This window comes from Triturus cristatus, chromosome 10 (assembly GCF_964204655.1).
Source record: "Triturus cristatus chromosome 10, aTriCri1.1, whole genome shotgun sequence".
Taxonomy (NCBI): domain Eukaryota; kingdom Metazoa; phylum Chordata; class Amphibia; order Caudata; family Salamandridae; genus Triturus; species Triturus cristatus.
In genome coordinates, this window is record NC_140593.1 from 1,136,682,366 (window position 1) to 1,136,700,254 (window position 17,889).

The window sequence follows — 17,889 nt, forward strand, 5'->3', positions numbered from 1 at the left end:
CATAAGTTTGCATGTACGGCTAAGTGGTTGGTATACGGTGGCAGCTGCCCCCCTTTAAGAGACAGCACCAGAACTGATGAGGAAAATGCAGCCGGCTCCTGAGTGGGTGGCGGTTGGCACATTACTCGAATGCAGGTTATATTCAATTGACTGTAGGTCGGGCACGGTTTAGTAACCTGCGTATGTTCATGAACTTCTGTGTGCAATGTATCCTGCCGAAACATGTAATCTTTTACCAAAACCAAAAAACAATAAATACAGATTTGCAAAAAAAAAGAGATGTATCAAGCTCAAGGATTGTTCCAATGTTTTCTGGGCACATATTGACATGTTTGGCTCTTTATTTTAGGTGGAAGGGAGCGATGTCCACCAATGTTGAAAAACGCCTTATTTTGGATCTGTGGCATGGATGCCAAGAAGGATGATGGAGAGGAGAAAGCTCCTGAAGTCCCACCACCCTCTCCGGAAGAAGTACTCTATGAGACACCTTGTGCAAGACACACTTTGAATGTCAACTTAATTGTGTGTCTTTGTGCTGCAATCTTCCTGTGGGCATATTTTGCCTAGAAACTACACTCTTTACTATGTAACTAACCAGGAGAAGGGAATATCATCCAACTGTCTTATGTCTTGGAAAATATAACTTCAGCTTTTATATGTATATCTTTCACAAGACCATCTATAGATCCCATCTTCATCTACAAGTATCAAATCTGCAGAAACTGAAAATCTGGAATCCTTGACTTCGATGCCACAAAATATTCTTTGAAGACAATATTATTTTCAGAATATTTCAATTATAGTCTACAGAGTGTTGGCAGTGGAAGCAGGTCTTCTCTAGAATATCCAAACTTGATGTACATTAATGGTTGTTCCTAATGTGAGTATAAGAGGAGTCTGCTAGAGTAAGGGAACCCAGAATACCTACACTAATCAATCAGATCATGTCTTCTAGTGTTTATTACATATGACACGTTCCCTGTGCTACTCTGACAATGTCCTCTAAATGGATTTTTTTAAATTGTAAGAGAAATTTTTGCAACTCTGTTTACATTGTGACATCTTTACATCAACCACAAAAAATTCCCTGGCGTTTGGTGAAATTCAGGAGGATTTTCAAGGTGCTACAATAGATTTTTTTGAGATACCCCAAGCCTATTTCAGGGAAAGAATCTGTTTCCTCTCAAGAGAAAATACATTCATGCAATTGATGCTCTACAGACCTAGAATTAAATACAGCACCTTTAGTGGTAAAACGATAGGTTCTCAGGGATATCTACTCTGGAATGCTGTCCCGTATGCCTTATAGCAATACTTGAAAATCCTAATTTTACAAGACGAGTTACAAGTTTTCCATTTTTGTACATTTTTCATTAGGTTTCTCTTGCAGTTGTCTGTAATTGAGCCGCACTTGGATACTCATGAACAAATAAACTTTACAAGCAGCTTATTTATAGACTGGTAGTAAAAAGGGCAATAAGGCAGAATATAGATCTGTAGTACCTACAAATGGGCAGTGACTAGGCACACTCGCAAGCCAGCAGCTTTAAAGGACAAATGTTTGTCTGCTGAGGAGAAAGTTTGTGTCAGGAATTTGAGTCCCTGTCCACCACATGACTTAAGCCAGCCCTAGAAAATACTTGTAATAAATCCTGTCCTTTATATTTTGAAGGACACTTCTAACCACAGATTACTTACCTTTAGAATCCTCCAGTCTGGACTTTTTTCTTGTAACATCACCCACGTGACGGCAGGTGGTACCACTGGGCTCTGTTGCAATTCCATCCTACCTCCGAAATGTCATTGTGAAGTAGCAGATAGGCCCTACCCCCGCACTTTTAGCACAGTTTCCGCACCATTCTATGCTATCTGGTGCACCACTCCTACAGTTTTGTTGGCGGTTATTGACTTCTAAAATGGAATTATGAAATGTGGATGAAATATGTCCCCTTGAAGATGCAGGTTTTATCCCGTACTCTGCAGTCAGCATTCCAAAGACCTGTCTCCACCAGTAGAGTCCGACTCTGAACCTATTCCGAAGTAAGAGTGGATGTGCCCAGTGAATCTGTCACAGACTTCAACAGGACTTACGCCTGCAGTTCCCACTGCCATGGACTGGTCCAGCTCAACGTCTTTATGCTGGGAACCTGCCAGGCCTCCTCATGTTTGTCGCAGGCCACGTCAGCTCTGACAAGTTCCACACCAGTTTCAGACTCCACCCAATTCCAATGTCAGATTCGCAGCTGAGTTCAGCTAGATATCGGTTTATGTTGCACTATGAGACAACTCAAGCACAATTGGTGCCCTGGAAAGACTCCCTAATTGCGCCTTTATGCTAATGCTTGTGTTATTGAAGGCTAGCAGCGGTTTTCCTATCTGATTCTAAAACAGTTCAAAGACTTGAACAGGTGCCCCACAATGATGATGAGGATGGGGAGGCAGACCATTTGCTCCCTCGTCACTATACTGATGCTGGATTTTATCTTGAATTTTAAAGTGCTAGCAGTCTGCATATTTTACCTGAAACAGTTGGACTTGTCCTTGGGTCAACCTACTGAACAGCGCGCCTCTTGCAATAGTTATCCAAAGGGCTGCTGAAATCTGGGAGTTAAATGTGACTCCCATCTAGACATAATAGCAAATATGCTTACTGAAATAGCCCCCTTCACCTTCAAACCTGTGCTGCCTTTAATGAGGCTCTGACAGAGGTACTTGTGGTGGCCTGGGCCAAACATTACTCTGCGCTGCCGATGAGTTGTCCAATTGCTTTACACCACAGACCAGCCACGGGGGACTTGGCCTTCTTGACACAACATCCGACACCAAGTCTGGTGGTCCAGAATTCCAAATAAGATTAATCCTAATGCTTTCTCTACTGCTTATGCTATCAGAAATCTGAACGGAGTGATGTTTTTTGCAAGAGGGTTTTTTCATCCATCAGTTTGGCCTTCGGTTCCTTGATGAAGTCTTGGGCCTTACACACATGCATATTTGGACATGGCAAGCAAGATCTTGCTTGTCCTTCCTGAAGAGTTTCAGAACGCTTTTGCATAGATAGTGCATGGTGATCAAGACGCGACCAAGTATATCCTGTGAGTTGGTCTAGACAACACAGATTTTGTCAGCCATGCCAGGGGCACCAGTGTTATCATCTTGCATCAAGCATGAATGAACACCTTTGGATTTTCCAAGAACATGCAAGCCTCCTCAATGAATATGCCCTTTGACGACTTCGGGCTCTTTGGAGAGAAAGCAGGCTCGTCCCTGTAGCGCTTTTAAGAATAGATGGGGTATGGGCTGCTGGGTGGCTCTCTCCTGCCTGACAATTCCACAAACAATACTGGCAATTCCATGCCTGGGGCACCAGTGTCATCATCTCGCACCAAGCATGTATGCATGCCTTTGGATTTTCCGAGGACATGCAAGCCTCCTCAATGGATATGCCCTTTGACGACTTTGGGCTCTTTGGAGAGAAAGCAGATTTGTCCCTTGCCGCACTTTAAGAATAGATGGGGTATGGGCAGCTGGGTGGGTCTCTCCTGCCTGACAATTCACCCAACAATACTTGCAATTCCAGGGCTATTGTCGGTGCTTGGCCTCCAGACAAACTACCGACAGATGGAGTACTTCCAGCCTCTCCAGCCAACCGCACAACTCTTTCACAACTCTAAAGGGGAAGTTAGTGATAGAGGCCATGGCCACCAGCAGATGCAGCAGTCCTCATTCTCTTATTGGCTGCTACTCACACGAATAATCATCTGGGGCCCGCAGGGAGCAGAATTAGATTTTGTCTGTCCATCTGGCATTTGATTATCTCAAACCAATGAGTACTGCAGGTAGTTCAGTTTGGCAGTGCCCTTCCCCTTTTGTCTACATCTCGCAACGTTCCTCTAGTTTGTACTCATAGGACAGCGAAATCTACTGTAATATTGACCAAAAAATTCAGACACCACTCGCGAAACAGATGTTAGAAAGCGTTCCAGAGGAGGGAAAGGCGCTACACCTAATACTTCCTGGTGCCAAAGAAGGACTGGATGTGTGGCCATGTTAGACCTCAAGTTTCCAAACACCTTTCTCAGGAAGGACAAGTTGAAGATTTTGACTTTGGCCCACATATTGTCTTCGCTGGACCCGGCAGATTGGATGGTGTCCTTGTATATGCAGGACATGTAGTTTAATTTGCTTGTCCTGCTGTTGAACATGTATTTCCTCCAGACTGGTAGGAACAATACCAATTAACTGCCCTGCCCTTTGGTCTCACCTTGGTCTGCAGGATCTTCATAAACATCAGTGGTTGCTGTTTGCCTTCAACTTGGTTAAACACTGCAGTGCCTCTCGCACAACACCCATCTCTCGGACGAGGCCGCCTGGGAACTTTGAAGAGAAATGCTAACCTGACTTATGAAGGATTATTCTCCTTTTTCCATCCATAGCATAAGTTGGTAGAGAATCCATCACCTTGGGCTGGGACCCATCTGGCCTGATGTGGAGATTCGAGGGTTCTGGCCTGATGTGGAATAGAAAAGCCATGTCATCCTCCTGGAGCTATGTGTCACCCAGCTGGCCCTCAGAGTCTTACTGCCTTCCATCAGGGGCAGGTTTATTCTGGTTCTGATACTAACATAATATAACATGGACAACACAACTGGCATGTGGAACAGCAACGAGCAAGATGACATGGGGTCTTGTGCCCTGTGCTTGGAGGTGCTGTGGCTCTGGCAATGTCAATGCATTCATGAGATATTCTTGAATCAATCAATTAGTCGTTTACCTCAAAATCTGAGCAGATGTCACTTTGTCACCCAGGAGTGACATCTGCACCTGCAGGTCGTTTGAGATAGCTTTACCCAGTGGTGAGTGTCTTGGTTGGATCTGCCCACTACCATAGAAAACTTTCAATGTCACACCTTATATGCTCTAGAGGACACATTCTGTGGGGGACACATTCCACCTTCAGTGGGACTCTGGCCTCTGCTCATAATTTCTTGAATCCTGAAGAAGGGCAGGAGGGACCACGCTTAGCTCATACTGGTGACCCGGAGTGGACTCGAAGAGTCTGTTACTCTGAATTGTTGAATCTGAGCATCCATCCTCCTCTCGGCTATATTTTTGGGAAAACCTCCAGTCCCAGCAACAGGGAAGTGTACTACATCTGAAACTCCACAATCTATACATCCATGTGTGGCAACTGAGCGGAACCAGCTGAGTGTACATGATGTGGCAGTGAAGGTATTAAATATGATTCTAGCGGCTCACAGCCCTTCCACTAATGATTGTCAGGCTATCTTTGTGGTCTAGTGAGAGAACTGACACATTGACCTTCTTCAGGCCAATAATTTGTTTTGTCCCTGACCCGTTATGTTTTTGCTATGGGCACTGTTAAGGATTACTTGTCAGCCCTTTCAGCATTTTACGTTTGTCTGATCAGCCCTCCTTTCACAAGTCACCTGCTGTAATGCACTTCGTCAAAAACTCATTAATACTGCACCTTTCACTACACTGCAGTGAGATCTTCATTTTATTCTGAACAGTCGAAGTTCACATCTCTTGAGCCCATGCACAGTTGTACCCTGAAATTGCTAACTCCTAAAACTGACTTCCTTGTGATCACTTTGGTACATTGTGTCAGTGAGCTACCACTTTTCTATGTACACCCCCGTATAATATCTGCTTTCCAGACAAACTGGTGCTTAGAACTTCGGCATCTTTTCTCCCAAAGGGGGAGTCATGCTTTCATGTGGGACAGACCATAAAAGGCTCTGTGTTTCACTCTTGGCTATATCCTTGTAAAAAGGAGGACAGACTTCACCTGCTGGATCCTAAGTGGGCCCTTAGTTTCTATACTGCTAGTACTAGAACATTTCACCAGAGCCTAGAAAGAAAAAGCAGTCCAAAAATGGACCTTATGTAGACAAATCATCCTGTGTATCAAACTGTGCTATGCTGCGGCCGAAAAAGAGTACCTGAGGGCCTTAAGGCTCACTCTATCAAGGTGAAACAGTCACTGCAGCCTTTGCTAGGGGTGTTCCTGTGTTGGACATCTGTCAGGCCAACACACGGGCTCCTGTCCATACTTTTAGCAGGCACTATAGTCTCAATTCTCATGTCAGCAGGGAGGGACATTTTGGTGGTGGTTTGTTGCCTCAGGACTTCAGGTATGACACCCACTCTCCAGACTCACCACCTTCACATGGGTATTGCTATTGTATCAGTTCAGAAGGTGAGGAATTTATGGTTGGAATTATCCATCAGAAGAATAAGTAACTTTAGCACGCTTTCCGGTGGATACATAGTCTAACCACAGATTCCTCACTGCATGCCCTTCTATCTGTTCTGCGGCATCAAGCAGGTCATAAGTCCCCAATTTAGGTTAAGGACACTGTTTCCTAATTTGTCAATGGCTCCGCCTCTGAAGGCATGGAAAATGCTTGTAAAATTTTCATCAGTGTGCAAAGATCATGTCTCGCTTTAGCTCCGCAGTGTCACTTTCAGAGTTGAGCCTGAACCACAGCAGAGCCCGATGACGTCACCTGCTGGCACTTGGAAGTTAATGCATGAAAACATACTAGATCCAGTTTATCTCCTGGGGGATTCAATTAGTGAAGAAACTGCAATTAGATAGAGTGTCCACCAGAAAGTGTGTTACTGTAGATAAGTAACGTTTTCTTTAATAACAAACACATACTCAGGGGTACAAAGGGGTTGCACGGGCACACAGCAGGTGCAGCATTACATCTGCAGGCTTCACGTTACTGCAGGCTGAATTATGTGCTCATTCATTTGTTATTTGCACAAACTAAGGGGTCCAAGCAAGACTGTTGCTATTTTGTTAGTGATAGTTTCAAGGCTTAGGGGAATATTCTGAAACGTCCAAAGCTTCTCTTTCGATTAATGCAGTGCAACATTCTTATATGACCTCTGTGGTTTTTAGGGATGCAATGCCAAGCCTATTTGCACTTCAATTCAAATCAAAAAGCGGAGGGCTGCTGTCCCATGCAGGGTTCTGTCTCAAAATTTACAAATCCGTCCATCTGAAATGAATCTCCCAAACTGTGGATGCGCAGACCATAGACATCTCTTCTTGGATGCATCATGTGTGCTAATAATGTATACATTGATCATTAATCTGTTAAATAATGTCTTTTCACGAAATAGAGTTTTTTGGGGGAACAAAAAAGGATTCCGCAGGTATTTGTGTTTAACTGAAACAGTTATGAGGCCGGATTGGGTCTCTGGGGTTACATTTTGATTACTGTTGTAAATGGCAACAATTCACACAAAAACTTTCAAAAAGTCAAGATCAGTGCTGGATGTGAAATTAATGTTTCTTTCAAGAATGAAACTACCTCTTCAGGCTCCACCCCCAAAGATTTTGTGCTGGGAAGTAGAAGAAGGTAGCCTTAGTGCTTCCCGGGGAAGAAGAATTGCCTTTCAGGCATAAGCTGGCATGTTGCTGCCTCCTCAGCACCAGGAACACCAGACTATGATAAAGGGGTCTCTGGCAGTTAGTAAGGAAAGTCTGGAATGAGACCTTCTCTCTGGGCTGTCGTAAAAAATGGGTTACGGCTTCAGACCACTGGAGACTTTGTTTGTGTTGATGATAAATGATCTTGCCTTAGGCACTGTACTCTGCAAGTGGAGCTGGACAAACTAAGAATACTGGTTTTCTATTGTTTAAGTCTGTAAAAACAATTTGCTCCTCATCTAATGTATTTGTCAGATTGACAATGTATCATGTCTTCCCTCATTAAATGCTACTTTCCACTGTACACCAATGTATATCTTGCTTTAACTTATTTTATAAGACTTTAGAAGTATGTCATATTGTTGCTAAATCAATCAACGTCTACCTATCTCTTGCTAAATGTATAACACTATAACATCAGGAATGGTAAGGGTATAAAGACGCGCAACAATTAAACACATTAAGAATTTACTGATAACACTGAACATGAGCAGAGTTCTGTACTGTTGCTGTTGGTGTTAACTTTGACAGAAAATAAAGTAGAGTTAAAAAGTATTGCTTAAAAGAATAAGTGGCTCATACGTGTCTGTGGACTTCATTTGGTTTTGTATCAGACAGCTCATACAAATACTTTAAAAAATATGGACATAGGGGGGCGTGGCTAAGCAGTCCAACATGGCGGACATGCTTCTGTAGTGCTACCGTAGCCACATCATAATCCGCAACTTATCCTACTGTCATCGGTCCTGAAATGGCGTTCCTGCTGTCCCTGGGAAATACTCATGCCTGCCAGTGTCGGAGACCTGCTTGTGTCCCCCCCGTGCCAGCAAAGAGGTGTGGCGTAATATCGACACGGAGGCCGGACAACGCCGACCTCGCGTACGCACCGGCTCCGGAACGTGCAGCAAGAGCTTCGCTGCTCGGAGCGGACTTGGTGGCTCCTGCCTGCAGATCGACGCGTAAGAAGCTGCCGAGGGCAGCCTGTGGCTCGGCGGTCACACCGGACCGTGGCGCGTTCCCCCCCCCCCCCAGCCTGCGCGGCCTAGTGTGGCGCACTAAAGAGACTTGGGCGGCGGTGCCTATCCGGGAGCCCCCTTTTCTCCCGATGGGTGGGGCACTCCGTCCCACCGCATAAGATACTTTCCTGCCGTGGGCGCTGACATCCTGTTTAGGGACTGGAGGCGCGTCAGGCCATCGGCGGCCGTGTCGGGCCACAGGCTGCGCAACCATCTGTTTCCGGGCAGCCTGCTTCGACCCCATGTGTTGTGGCCCTGGGTGGCTGCCGGCTTGCCTTTGGACTCTCGCTGCCTGACACCTACGCAGGGCCCTAGTGGGGTGATCTGCTGCCCCTTATAAGCCCATAAACTGCATCAATAACTCCCCCCATGCTGAGGCACACGAGAGGGAGCATCTGGTGATGTGCCCCCGCCCCTTGCAGGAGTGATGCGGTTCTTGGCCTTGGCACCCCCCACGGGCCCTAATCCTTGGGGCATTCAAATCAGATCACGGAGATATACCGGCTGCTGGCTGGTCAATATAAATCCACACTGCTGACACCCTGCATGTGCTGGTCTGGCTTAGAGGATGTGCGTAGTAGCTGCAGCTTCTTAAAGTACCCCGATTGCTTGTGGCCGCCGGCCCCTGGAGATCTGCCACTGCACTCTCTACCCTTATACCCACAACGTGGAACTGTATAGCTACCCTACCTAGGTTGGCACAATCGTGGGTACAGATCCCTGTTATTGAACTCCACGAGTCATGACGAAGGACAAGCTTTCAAACGCGGCCGCGCGACAAAGCATGATGGATAAATATACCGGCGCTGCGGCCCAGGTGTCCAACCCGGGAGACCCGACGCCATCCATGCCAGATTATGCTGCCATACTAGCCTCCATAACACAGTCCAGAGACACGCTAGCGGCCAAAATCGAAGCGGCTGGCTCGGATGTCATGCTCCTACGACAAGACCTCCATAACACAGTCCAACTAATAACTGAAGCCGAAACTATGGAGGACACGGTATCTATTCTCTAGAAGAAAGTATCCTCTCTGGAAACAATCCTGAAGGGGCTGGCAGAAGATGCGGAGGGGATTGCTCGCAGAAACAACCTCCGCTTTGTGGGGTACCTTGAGGGCTGTGAGGGCAACGATTTGGAGGGCCTCCTGGTTAAATGGCTTACGAAGTCCTGTCCCCTTGCTTCATAATTGAGCGTGCACACCGGGCATTGCAGCAGAAGCCGCCGCCTGGCGCTCGTCCAAGGCCCATTATTGCCAGATTCTTGAACTATAAAGACCAGGACACTATCCTGCAGCAGGCTAGGCAGCGGGAGTCTCTCCACTATACATCACATTCCATTATGATATTCCCCGACTACACAAGGCTGGTCCAGCAGCGCCGACAATCCTTTACAGAGGCCAAAGCTAAACTCCGGTCCCTTAAGATTCAATATTCTCTTCTATTTCCGGCCAGACTGTCGGTATCATATAAATTACGTACACACTTCTTTGACACACCTGAAGAGGTCTTTAATTGGACTGATAAAGTCGTCAAGCTCCAACCCTACACACCGCCCAGATTGGACTCAGATTCCTCATCGGGGGCCCAGGCCATAAGATCTCTCAACTTAAGGACAAGCAGCGCTGCAGATCGCGTTCGAAGAGGTGTTCCAAGACTCGCAGCAAGTCCCGCATCCACTCCACAGAGGCCATCGGGGGACTGACAGCATCCTAGCTCCATCCTGTCATATCACCATCTATTGCTCTGCCGATGGCACCCCACTTAGGGCTACTTTTATTAGCATTTCCCTTGACTTTGAAGATACTTGTATGCACAAGGGGTGCTCCTGGGGGATCCATTGTCAGAAGGTAGTCCTTGGCCCCCGTTGGGGTCTGTGCACCTTTCTTGCTGCAACATATACTTCAACGTTTTCTAAGGTATTGGGTGGGGAGGAGGGGGGTGGGGTTCGGGCAAGTTGTTGGTTTTGCTAGTGTCTTGCTTCCACAGTGCATGTATACGGTCTCCTCCTCAATTTTTACTCAGGCAGTGGTCTTCACCCACATACACCATTGATTATCACATCATTAGATATGACCAGGCCACAAGATAGGCGCCTTCGTATTATAAATTGGAACGTCCGGGGCCTACTCGACAAGGTTAAAAGAGGGCTGGTGTTGCGCCAGGCAAAGCGTCATGAAGTGGATATCCTCTTCTTGCAGGAAACGCACTTATTGTGTAATAAGAGAATATTTCTGTCACGTTTCGGATATGTGCAGATTTTCCACTCTGGACTCACTCGGGGTTGCCGGAGGGTGGCTATATTCATCCATCGCAGAATCCCCTTCGTTCACGAGAAAATATGGACAGATCCTCAAGGCAGATTTATCATCATCACAGGTACATTATACAGTGAGTCTCTCCCCCGCCATTAGCCTGGAACCTGACAGAACACTTGATGGGAATATTGGCAGAAATTCCCCAAAGTTGGGGGTGACTGGAATGACATTATATGCCCCCAGATCGACCGGTGGTGCAGTACAGGCAGACCTGTAGAGCTCCGAGAATCAGAACTGCGACTCCTCCTTCAGGGGATGGACTGGGTTGACACTTGGCGGCGGCTTCACCCGTTGGACACAGGCTACACATATTTTTCCAGTACCCATGGGTCTTTTTCACGAATCTATTATATTTTCCTATCTGCCGCTCACATACATAGGTTAGTTGCGACAGCAATACGGCCCAGAGGCCTCTCTGATCATTCCCATACGCTACTAGACTTGTGATTGCGGTCTGGCGACTTTCTACTTGGCACCTCCAGGATGAACAGTATAGGGAGCATTTACACACCACCAGCTCTGATTACTATTCACAGAACATTGGGACGGTTGAATCCCCCGAGACCCTATGGGAAGCTATGAAGCCGATACTGAGGGGGGTAGACATTGCGTATTGCATGGCACAGCATAGGCAGCGTCACGAGAAGTTAACACAAATGGAGGCCCAACTCTTGGACCTGGAGCGTAGGAGTAGGAGCGGGGATGGAGGTATTGCACGTCGACAATTAGTCCACACACAGCAATTATACGCCAGTGAATTGATGGATGAGGCTAGAATGGCGTGGCTTGCTACGCTTAGCAGAATCTATCAATGGGGGGATGAATCTAGCACGCTTTTCTATCGCCCCTGTCAGAGGACACTCTGCCCCATGACCATTCCGAGTATCTGCAGCTCTGCCGAGGCTGTGCTCACCGATCCCGCACAAATTGGAGCAAGCTTTGCCAGGTACTATGAGAATATATATGCCCCTAGTGAGACTATCTCGCCACATCTGGTCCATAAATTCATAGATGACCTCCCTCCGCAAGCCCTCGCAGATTCAGTGAGGGAGGAATTAGATACTCAAATCACAGCGGAAGAGCTCCAGAAGGCCTTGTCCGAGATGCGACCGAGTAAAGCACCTGGCCCGAACGGCTTCCGGTTTGAATTTTATAAGAAATAGCAAACCCTTCTAATATCCCCTTATTTGGCAGCACTAAATACGTCCCTTCCGCATGGGCACCTTGCCGCCGACTGGCGTCATGCAGAAATTGTTGTATTCCTAAAACCCAGTCGACCCCCTGAACAACATGCCTGGTATCGCCCAATTTCACTTCTTAACATCGAAGCCAAACTCCTGGCCAAAGTTATAGCCAAGTGCAAAGTACCACACATTAAGAGTCTAGTCTACCCTGACCAGGCTGGCTTCATGCTGGGCCGTGCTACACAACTCAATATCCGGTGTGCCATTGCATCCGTAGATCGCCTCAGAGAGCTAGCGGCACTCTTGTTGGCAGACATTGACAGGGCATTCGATTCCCTTAGTTGGACTATTAGGTGGGGAACCAGTCAGGGCTGCCCCCTCTCCCCATACCTCTTCGTGTTGGCCATGGAGCCCCTTGTAGCCTGGGTGCGGATCGCCACGCAGATCTACCGGTTTGAGTGGTCCAGAGAGATTTCCAACTGCATTGCACTTTATGCGGACGATGTCCTATTTTTCCTCACGCGACCAGACAGGTCGGGGCCCAGACTACTCCGACTCATGCAAATCTTTGGAGAGACATCTAGTCTCTATATGAATACCCACAAATCATATCTGTGGCATCTGTGGGGCGGAGGGCACGTGGGCGAATGGGCATGCAAGGTGACGACAATACCCGAGGGATTTAAGTATCTTGGGGTCTTTCTGTCGTCCTCCCAACTTATATCTTGGGAAAGGAATCTGGCCCAGTTGTGGACGCAGATCAAGGAGCAAACCCGTTCCTGGTCCCATCTGCCACTTTCCCTATTTGGCAGATCTGCCATCTTCAAGATGGTCTCACTGCCTCGTTTATTATATCAGCTTCAAAATCACCCATCCCTGATCCCACCCGTCTGGTTTAGACAAAACTCAGTTCAATTCTCTGACATTTCCTCTGGGGAGGAGGTGCAGCTCGGGTGGCGCTGAAAACATGCTTCCAATCCACTTATTGTGGAGGCATAGCTACACCAGATGTCCAAGCATATTATGCGGCCTCACATCTTATCCTGAAAGATTGATGGTATGGAGACTGGAGAGATCTCACTTACGCATTTGAACTCCTGCAGATGGGTAATATGTCACTTCACACAATTCTATATTCGAGCTCAGCCCTGAAAGCGCTGTCTCCGGCTACCGTCACAGTATTTAAGATCTGGAAGAGATCACTTCAACAAATAGGATGGTGGGGCAGGCTAACAAAAGAGACACCTCTTTGGCACAATGGTCCTCCCTTCCCTGGCCGGGCTATCTGGGTTCTCCGGCTGGGAGGCCATAGGTATTTCTAGGGTGGTTGATGTCCTCCATGGTCAGACCCTGAGGTCCTTTTTAAGAACTGCAACAAGAATATACAATGCATAAATCACAATTCAATAAACACCTTCAGTGCTTTTTCCCCACATCTCACACACCAGGGAACCATACCAGACGTCAGACCCTTCGAAGCTAAAGTATTTATAGGGGACCTAGGGGGAACATAAAATTACCAAGATTTACCGAACACTAGTAGGAAACAGCCTCACTCCCCTTGATAAAACACGAGCGGCTTGGCAGCAAGATATTGGCCCACTAGACGATGAAGACTGGGCAGAGGCATTGGAATCCCCAAGAGCTGCGGCACAACTACGATATATTCAATTTAAATATCTTCATGGGTTATTACACCAAATATAAGCTCTGGCGGGCCGGACTGATTACATCTCTGCTTTGCCTGCGGTGCTTATTGTCCGATGGTACTCGTATACACACGGTGTGGCAGTGCACCACACTCTCTTAATTTCTGGCGGGGGGTTCTCACATGTCTGTCAGAGGTTCTCGGGTGGGACATCCCATGCACACCTCGCCTGGTCCTGCTCCACATCACTGATGACATCAGGGGAAACATTTATAAACGCCATTTAATACTTTTGGGCCTTACACTAGCAAAGCACAACACTGCAAGGGCATCGAAGGACGCGTCCCCACCACTGGTTGGGATCTGGAAAAAGGGTCTAGATTTTTGTATGAGGTTAGAGTTGCCAATCTTTAAAGCGAGAGGATGCCAGCAGAAACACCCCAAGATTTGGAATAGGTGGGCAGAATACCGTGGGCTGCTTCTCGAACCCATTTCAGCGGCCTCCATAGATTAATTCACGACAATGAATGTGGAGAAATGCGATGAACGTAGTTGTATGAATAACATAGCAATGTGGTTAGACCCAATATGTGATGTGCAGTGTAGTAGTAACATGACACTACAGCTCCCTGTTGGGGCATTATGCTATATCGTTGTTGTTGTTTTATTGCTTGATAGATATCAAAAAAGTCAACATCTTATTCATGTACATGTATCTTGTATTGGTTGGCTACCTGGCTTGCCAGGTCCATTGTGACTGCTGACAATAAAATCTGTTGTGAAAAAATATATATATATGGACAAATATTTTCCACTAAGTATAGCTACTTGATATCTCAGCATTTCACCGTATATGGTCAGGAGATAAAATTTATTTTGTCACTCCCAGGGTATCTCACAATTTTTTTCACCTTCCTGCTTCTGAGTCCAACGGATCTCGCCATATTCCTAGCCCAAATCTTGGTCTGCATCTTCTGCTTCCTCCCAGACCTGCCTCTTAGGTAAAATAGCCCAGGGAACAGTAACACAACGTAAGGGGACACATTGGGCAACTTCTGTGGTACCATGAACAGAGACACAGGGATGAATGCAATTTGGAAGAAATTAAACTGGATGATGGCTGAAACAGAATGAAGGGAGTGGTTCCCAATGTTGGAGGCTAATAGGGACACATAAGAAACATTAAGGAAAAGGCAAATGTGACTGACGTTTTTTATGAAGACATGAACAGTTCGAACATTTACCATGGAAAAAAGAGATAGGATTGGAAGATATGTCCAAGAACATGATCTAGATTAATATATGAACCGGAGAAGGATATGGATATCCCAATCACTATATATAATTAACTGAAGAACACTCTAGTGTGTTCCAGAAAGAATCAAATTGGATTGGGTGGGTTAGATGACAACAGACATTCAGGGGCCATTGTGCAGTGGAAAAGTGGTGGAAGTAGTGTTTGTGAGTGTGAAGAACCCATATACTATGGACTTAAGAAACAGACTAATGGTCAATTTATGCATGAAAGAAGTTAAAAGATACATATGTGAGTAAATTAAGGTATTGCCAGGTCTTTCCAGATGAAAATAAACCATACCAAATCTAAAGAACATGTGAGAAATTAGGTTACTGGTTGAAGGGGTGAAAGCCTACTAAAGGAGCAACCACAATTCTTGTCAGGGTGAAATGCAAGCAAACCACCAATTAACTGGTGCTCAACCCTCTGGAAGCTTGGCAGAAAAACAATCACAATCAGGATGCTTAACTTAGAGGCAGTGTGTAAAGTATTTATGCAGAACACAAACTGTAATAGAGTGAAAACACCACACAAGAATAATGTGACTCCCAATTTAGAAAAACAGTAAAATGTAGTAAATTATTTGACATCAAAACAACAAATAACTACATAAAAAGGTATCGATGTACATGAAAATAATAAACAGATATAAATTTGTGTTATATAACGGCCCATATGTACAAGTATGGATAAATATTTAGGAACTCAGACTTTCAAGTGTTGCTGTACATAAAGCAAATTAATGTTTATTTAATTTAGATATATATATATATATATTTTTTTTAATGTATTTATCCTCCAATATTTTTATAGTGAGGCACTTATAGATGCAATTGTTATGATCAGATTTACACAATGTGATATATAAAATAAAATAGAGACCCATAAGCATATATTCAAATAACATATGTAAACTATGAAGTGACCTATATACATGTTAAGCATAAAAGAATATATATATATTATATATATATATTTTAACCATAAGTAATATATACATTTATTAAGCAGACCTATGAGTATATCTATATTCTTTTAACCATAAATAGCATATATTTGTACATAGATATGTACATAACTAAATACATACATATAATCAAATTATACGTTTACATATACAAGCATATGCTGTACATTTGTGTTTTGAGTATGGTGTTTATGTAGGAAACAGCCAACTCTTGAGTACTCTTCTGAAGATAAGATAGTTATCCATGGATCTTATGTTTGGGGGTAATGAATTCCATAGTTTGGCTGCTTGAACAGAGAGCAATGTACCACCAATGTTTTTTTCTTGTATGCTGGGATTTTGAGTGGGGTACCAATCCGGAGCAGAGGTTCCTTTCCTTTTGTATTTGGTGATTTTATTCCTGACAAAAAGTTGTCCTATTCTATGTACTGCTTTGTGGGTGATACAAAGCAGCTTGAAGGTGGATCTTCTGGCAACTGGTAACCGATGTAAGACCCTCAGGGGAGATGTGGGCTTGTGCCTTTACATGAAGGAGTAGTCTGGCAACAGAGTTCTGAATTTGTTGTAGTCTTTTCATGGTTGATAAAGATGATCTGTGGTAGGGGCGATTTGCGTAATCAAGTTATGACAGTACAGCAGAGATATAATAGCTTGGACCTTGTGTGGATATCCTAGGTGGGGGGAGATGCGTTACAGAGTTTTCATAGTAATGAAGCAAAGTGGGTCATACTTTTTCCATTTGCCACATGCGTGTATTTCAGTTTTAGATACATGACTCCAATGATCATTGGAGGACATGGAGCTCCATGTCCTCCAATGATCAACGGCTTGTGGCAAACGGAGATTTTTTTGAGTTTCCAAGGTCTTTGGGGCTTTCCAGTTTAAGAAGCATTTATGTGTCATCTAGGTATTTATAGCATGTGAGCACAAATTCACTGATCATTGCAGGTAATGACTTTATGTAGATGATGAAAAGTGTGGGTATACTGTCCAGACAATGGAGCATGTTGGATTAGACACAAAGATGGATAAAATATAAGGGGGATTCAGGAAAAAAATCAAAGATGAGTCTGTGTGTAACAAATTGGTGTTTTTAGTTACAAGGAGTACGTCTTCCTGACATACCAAAAAAAAAATCAAAAGGAATGCAGATATTTAGGGACCCTGGAGGGTAAAAAAAAAATGTGTTTTATTATACATAAGACAGTAGCGGAAATGTCCTGTTTGCTTGTGAAATAAGCGTAGAGAGACAGTAGCGGAAATGTCCTGTTTACTTGTGAAATAAGCGTAGAGATTTCAAAAACCGAAAGAAAATATGTTGCAGATGACAGGCAAGAGCGCTGAAAGTGGCATCATGGTCGAACAGAACTGTTAGAAACGAGGCAGGTGAAGTCCTTGCGATAGGTGTTCTTTTAGATTTCAGTATACAGCTCGTCATATTTTATATATTGGCTGAAATATAATCACTGTCTAAATATGCTAGGAGAGAGTGAGGAAGAAAACTGTTCATGTTTTTCATGAAGTGACAATGTGTACATTTTATTTATTTATTTTTTTAATGCAGTTTTATATAGCGCAAACTTTACCCAAAGGTGTCAGAGCTCTTTACATAAGAACGAGGTAAGCTACAAAAGGCACACAAGATAGGCTAAACTCACAAACAAGTTACATATATACAGTTACCAAGGTACACAAGATAGGCTGAGCACGCTAACAAGTTACATAGGTGCAGTTACATAGCTAACAGGTTGCATATTTATATTGTAACAAAATAAAAGGTGTCAGCGTTAGGTTAAAACGAGTAAAATACATATTTACAAAGTTGACCTCGTGAGTGCTAGATGGCCGTTAGGGTCAAGAAATGGGTTGAATTATTCCAGAGGCGGAAAAAGGCTAAACCGTCATACTTCCACCTACCGCTAATGTATTGTTGTTTGGAATTTGTATGATATATTTTCTGTGGTAATATGAAAAGGGTATTCATTTAACCAAAAA

The 17,889-nt window shown here is 44.7% G+C and overlaps 1 protein-coding gene and 1 long non-coding RNA gene across 6 annotated transcripts in view; one reads left to right on the top strand and one right to left on the bottom strand.

Moving 5' to 3' along the window:
* SLC5A11 (solute carrier family 5 member 11) overlaps positions 1-7,769 on the top strand; it is a 226,343-nt gene extending 218,574 nt beyond the window's left edge. For all 4 annotated transcript variants that reach the window (XM_085629443.1, XM_085629445.1, XM_085629446.1 and 1 more), the window contains exon 16: positions 350-7,769. In XM_085629443.1, the coding sequence (XP_085485569.1) occupies positions 350-567 (218 nt within the window). In that variant the 3' untranslated portion in view covers positions 568-7,769. The remainder of the gene's footprint in view (positions 1-349) is intronic.
* LOC146796748 (uncharacterized) overlaps positions 1-17,889 on the bottom strand; it is a 276,266-nt gene that overhangs the window by 258,286 nt on the left and 91 nt on the right. The gene's annotated exons all lie outside the window — the stretch shown is intronic.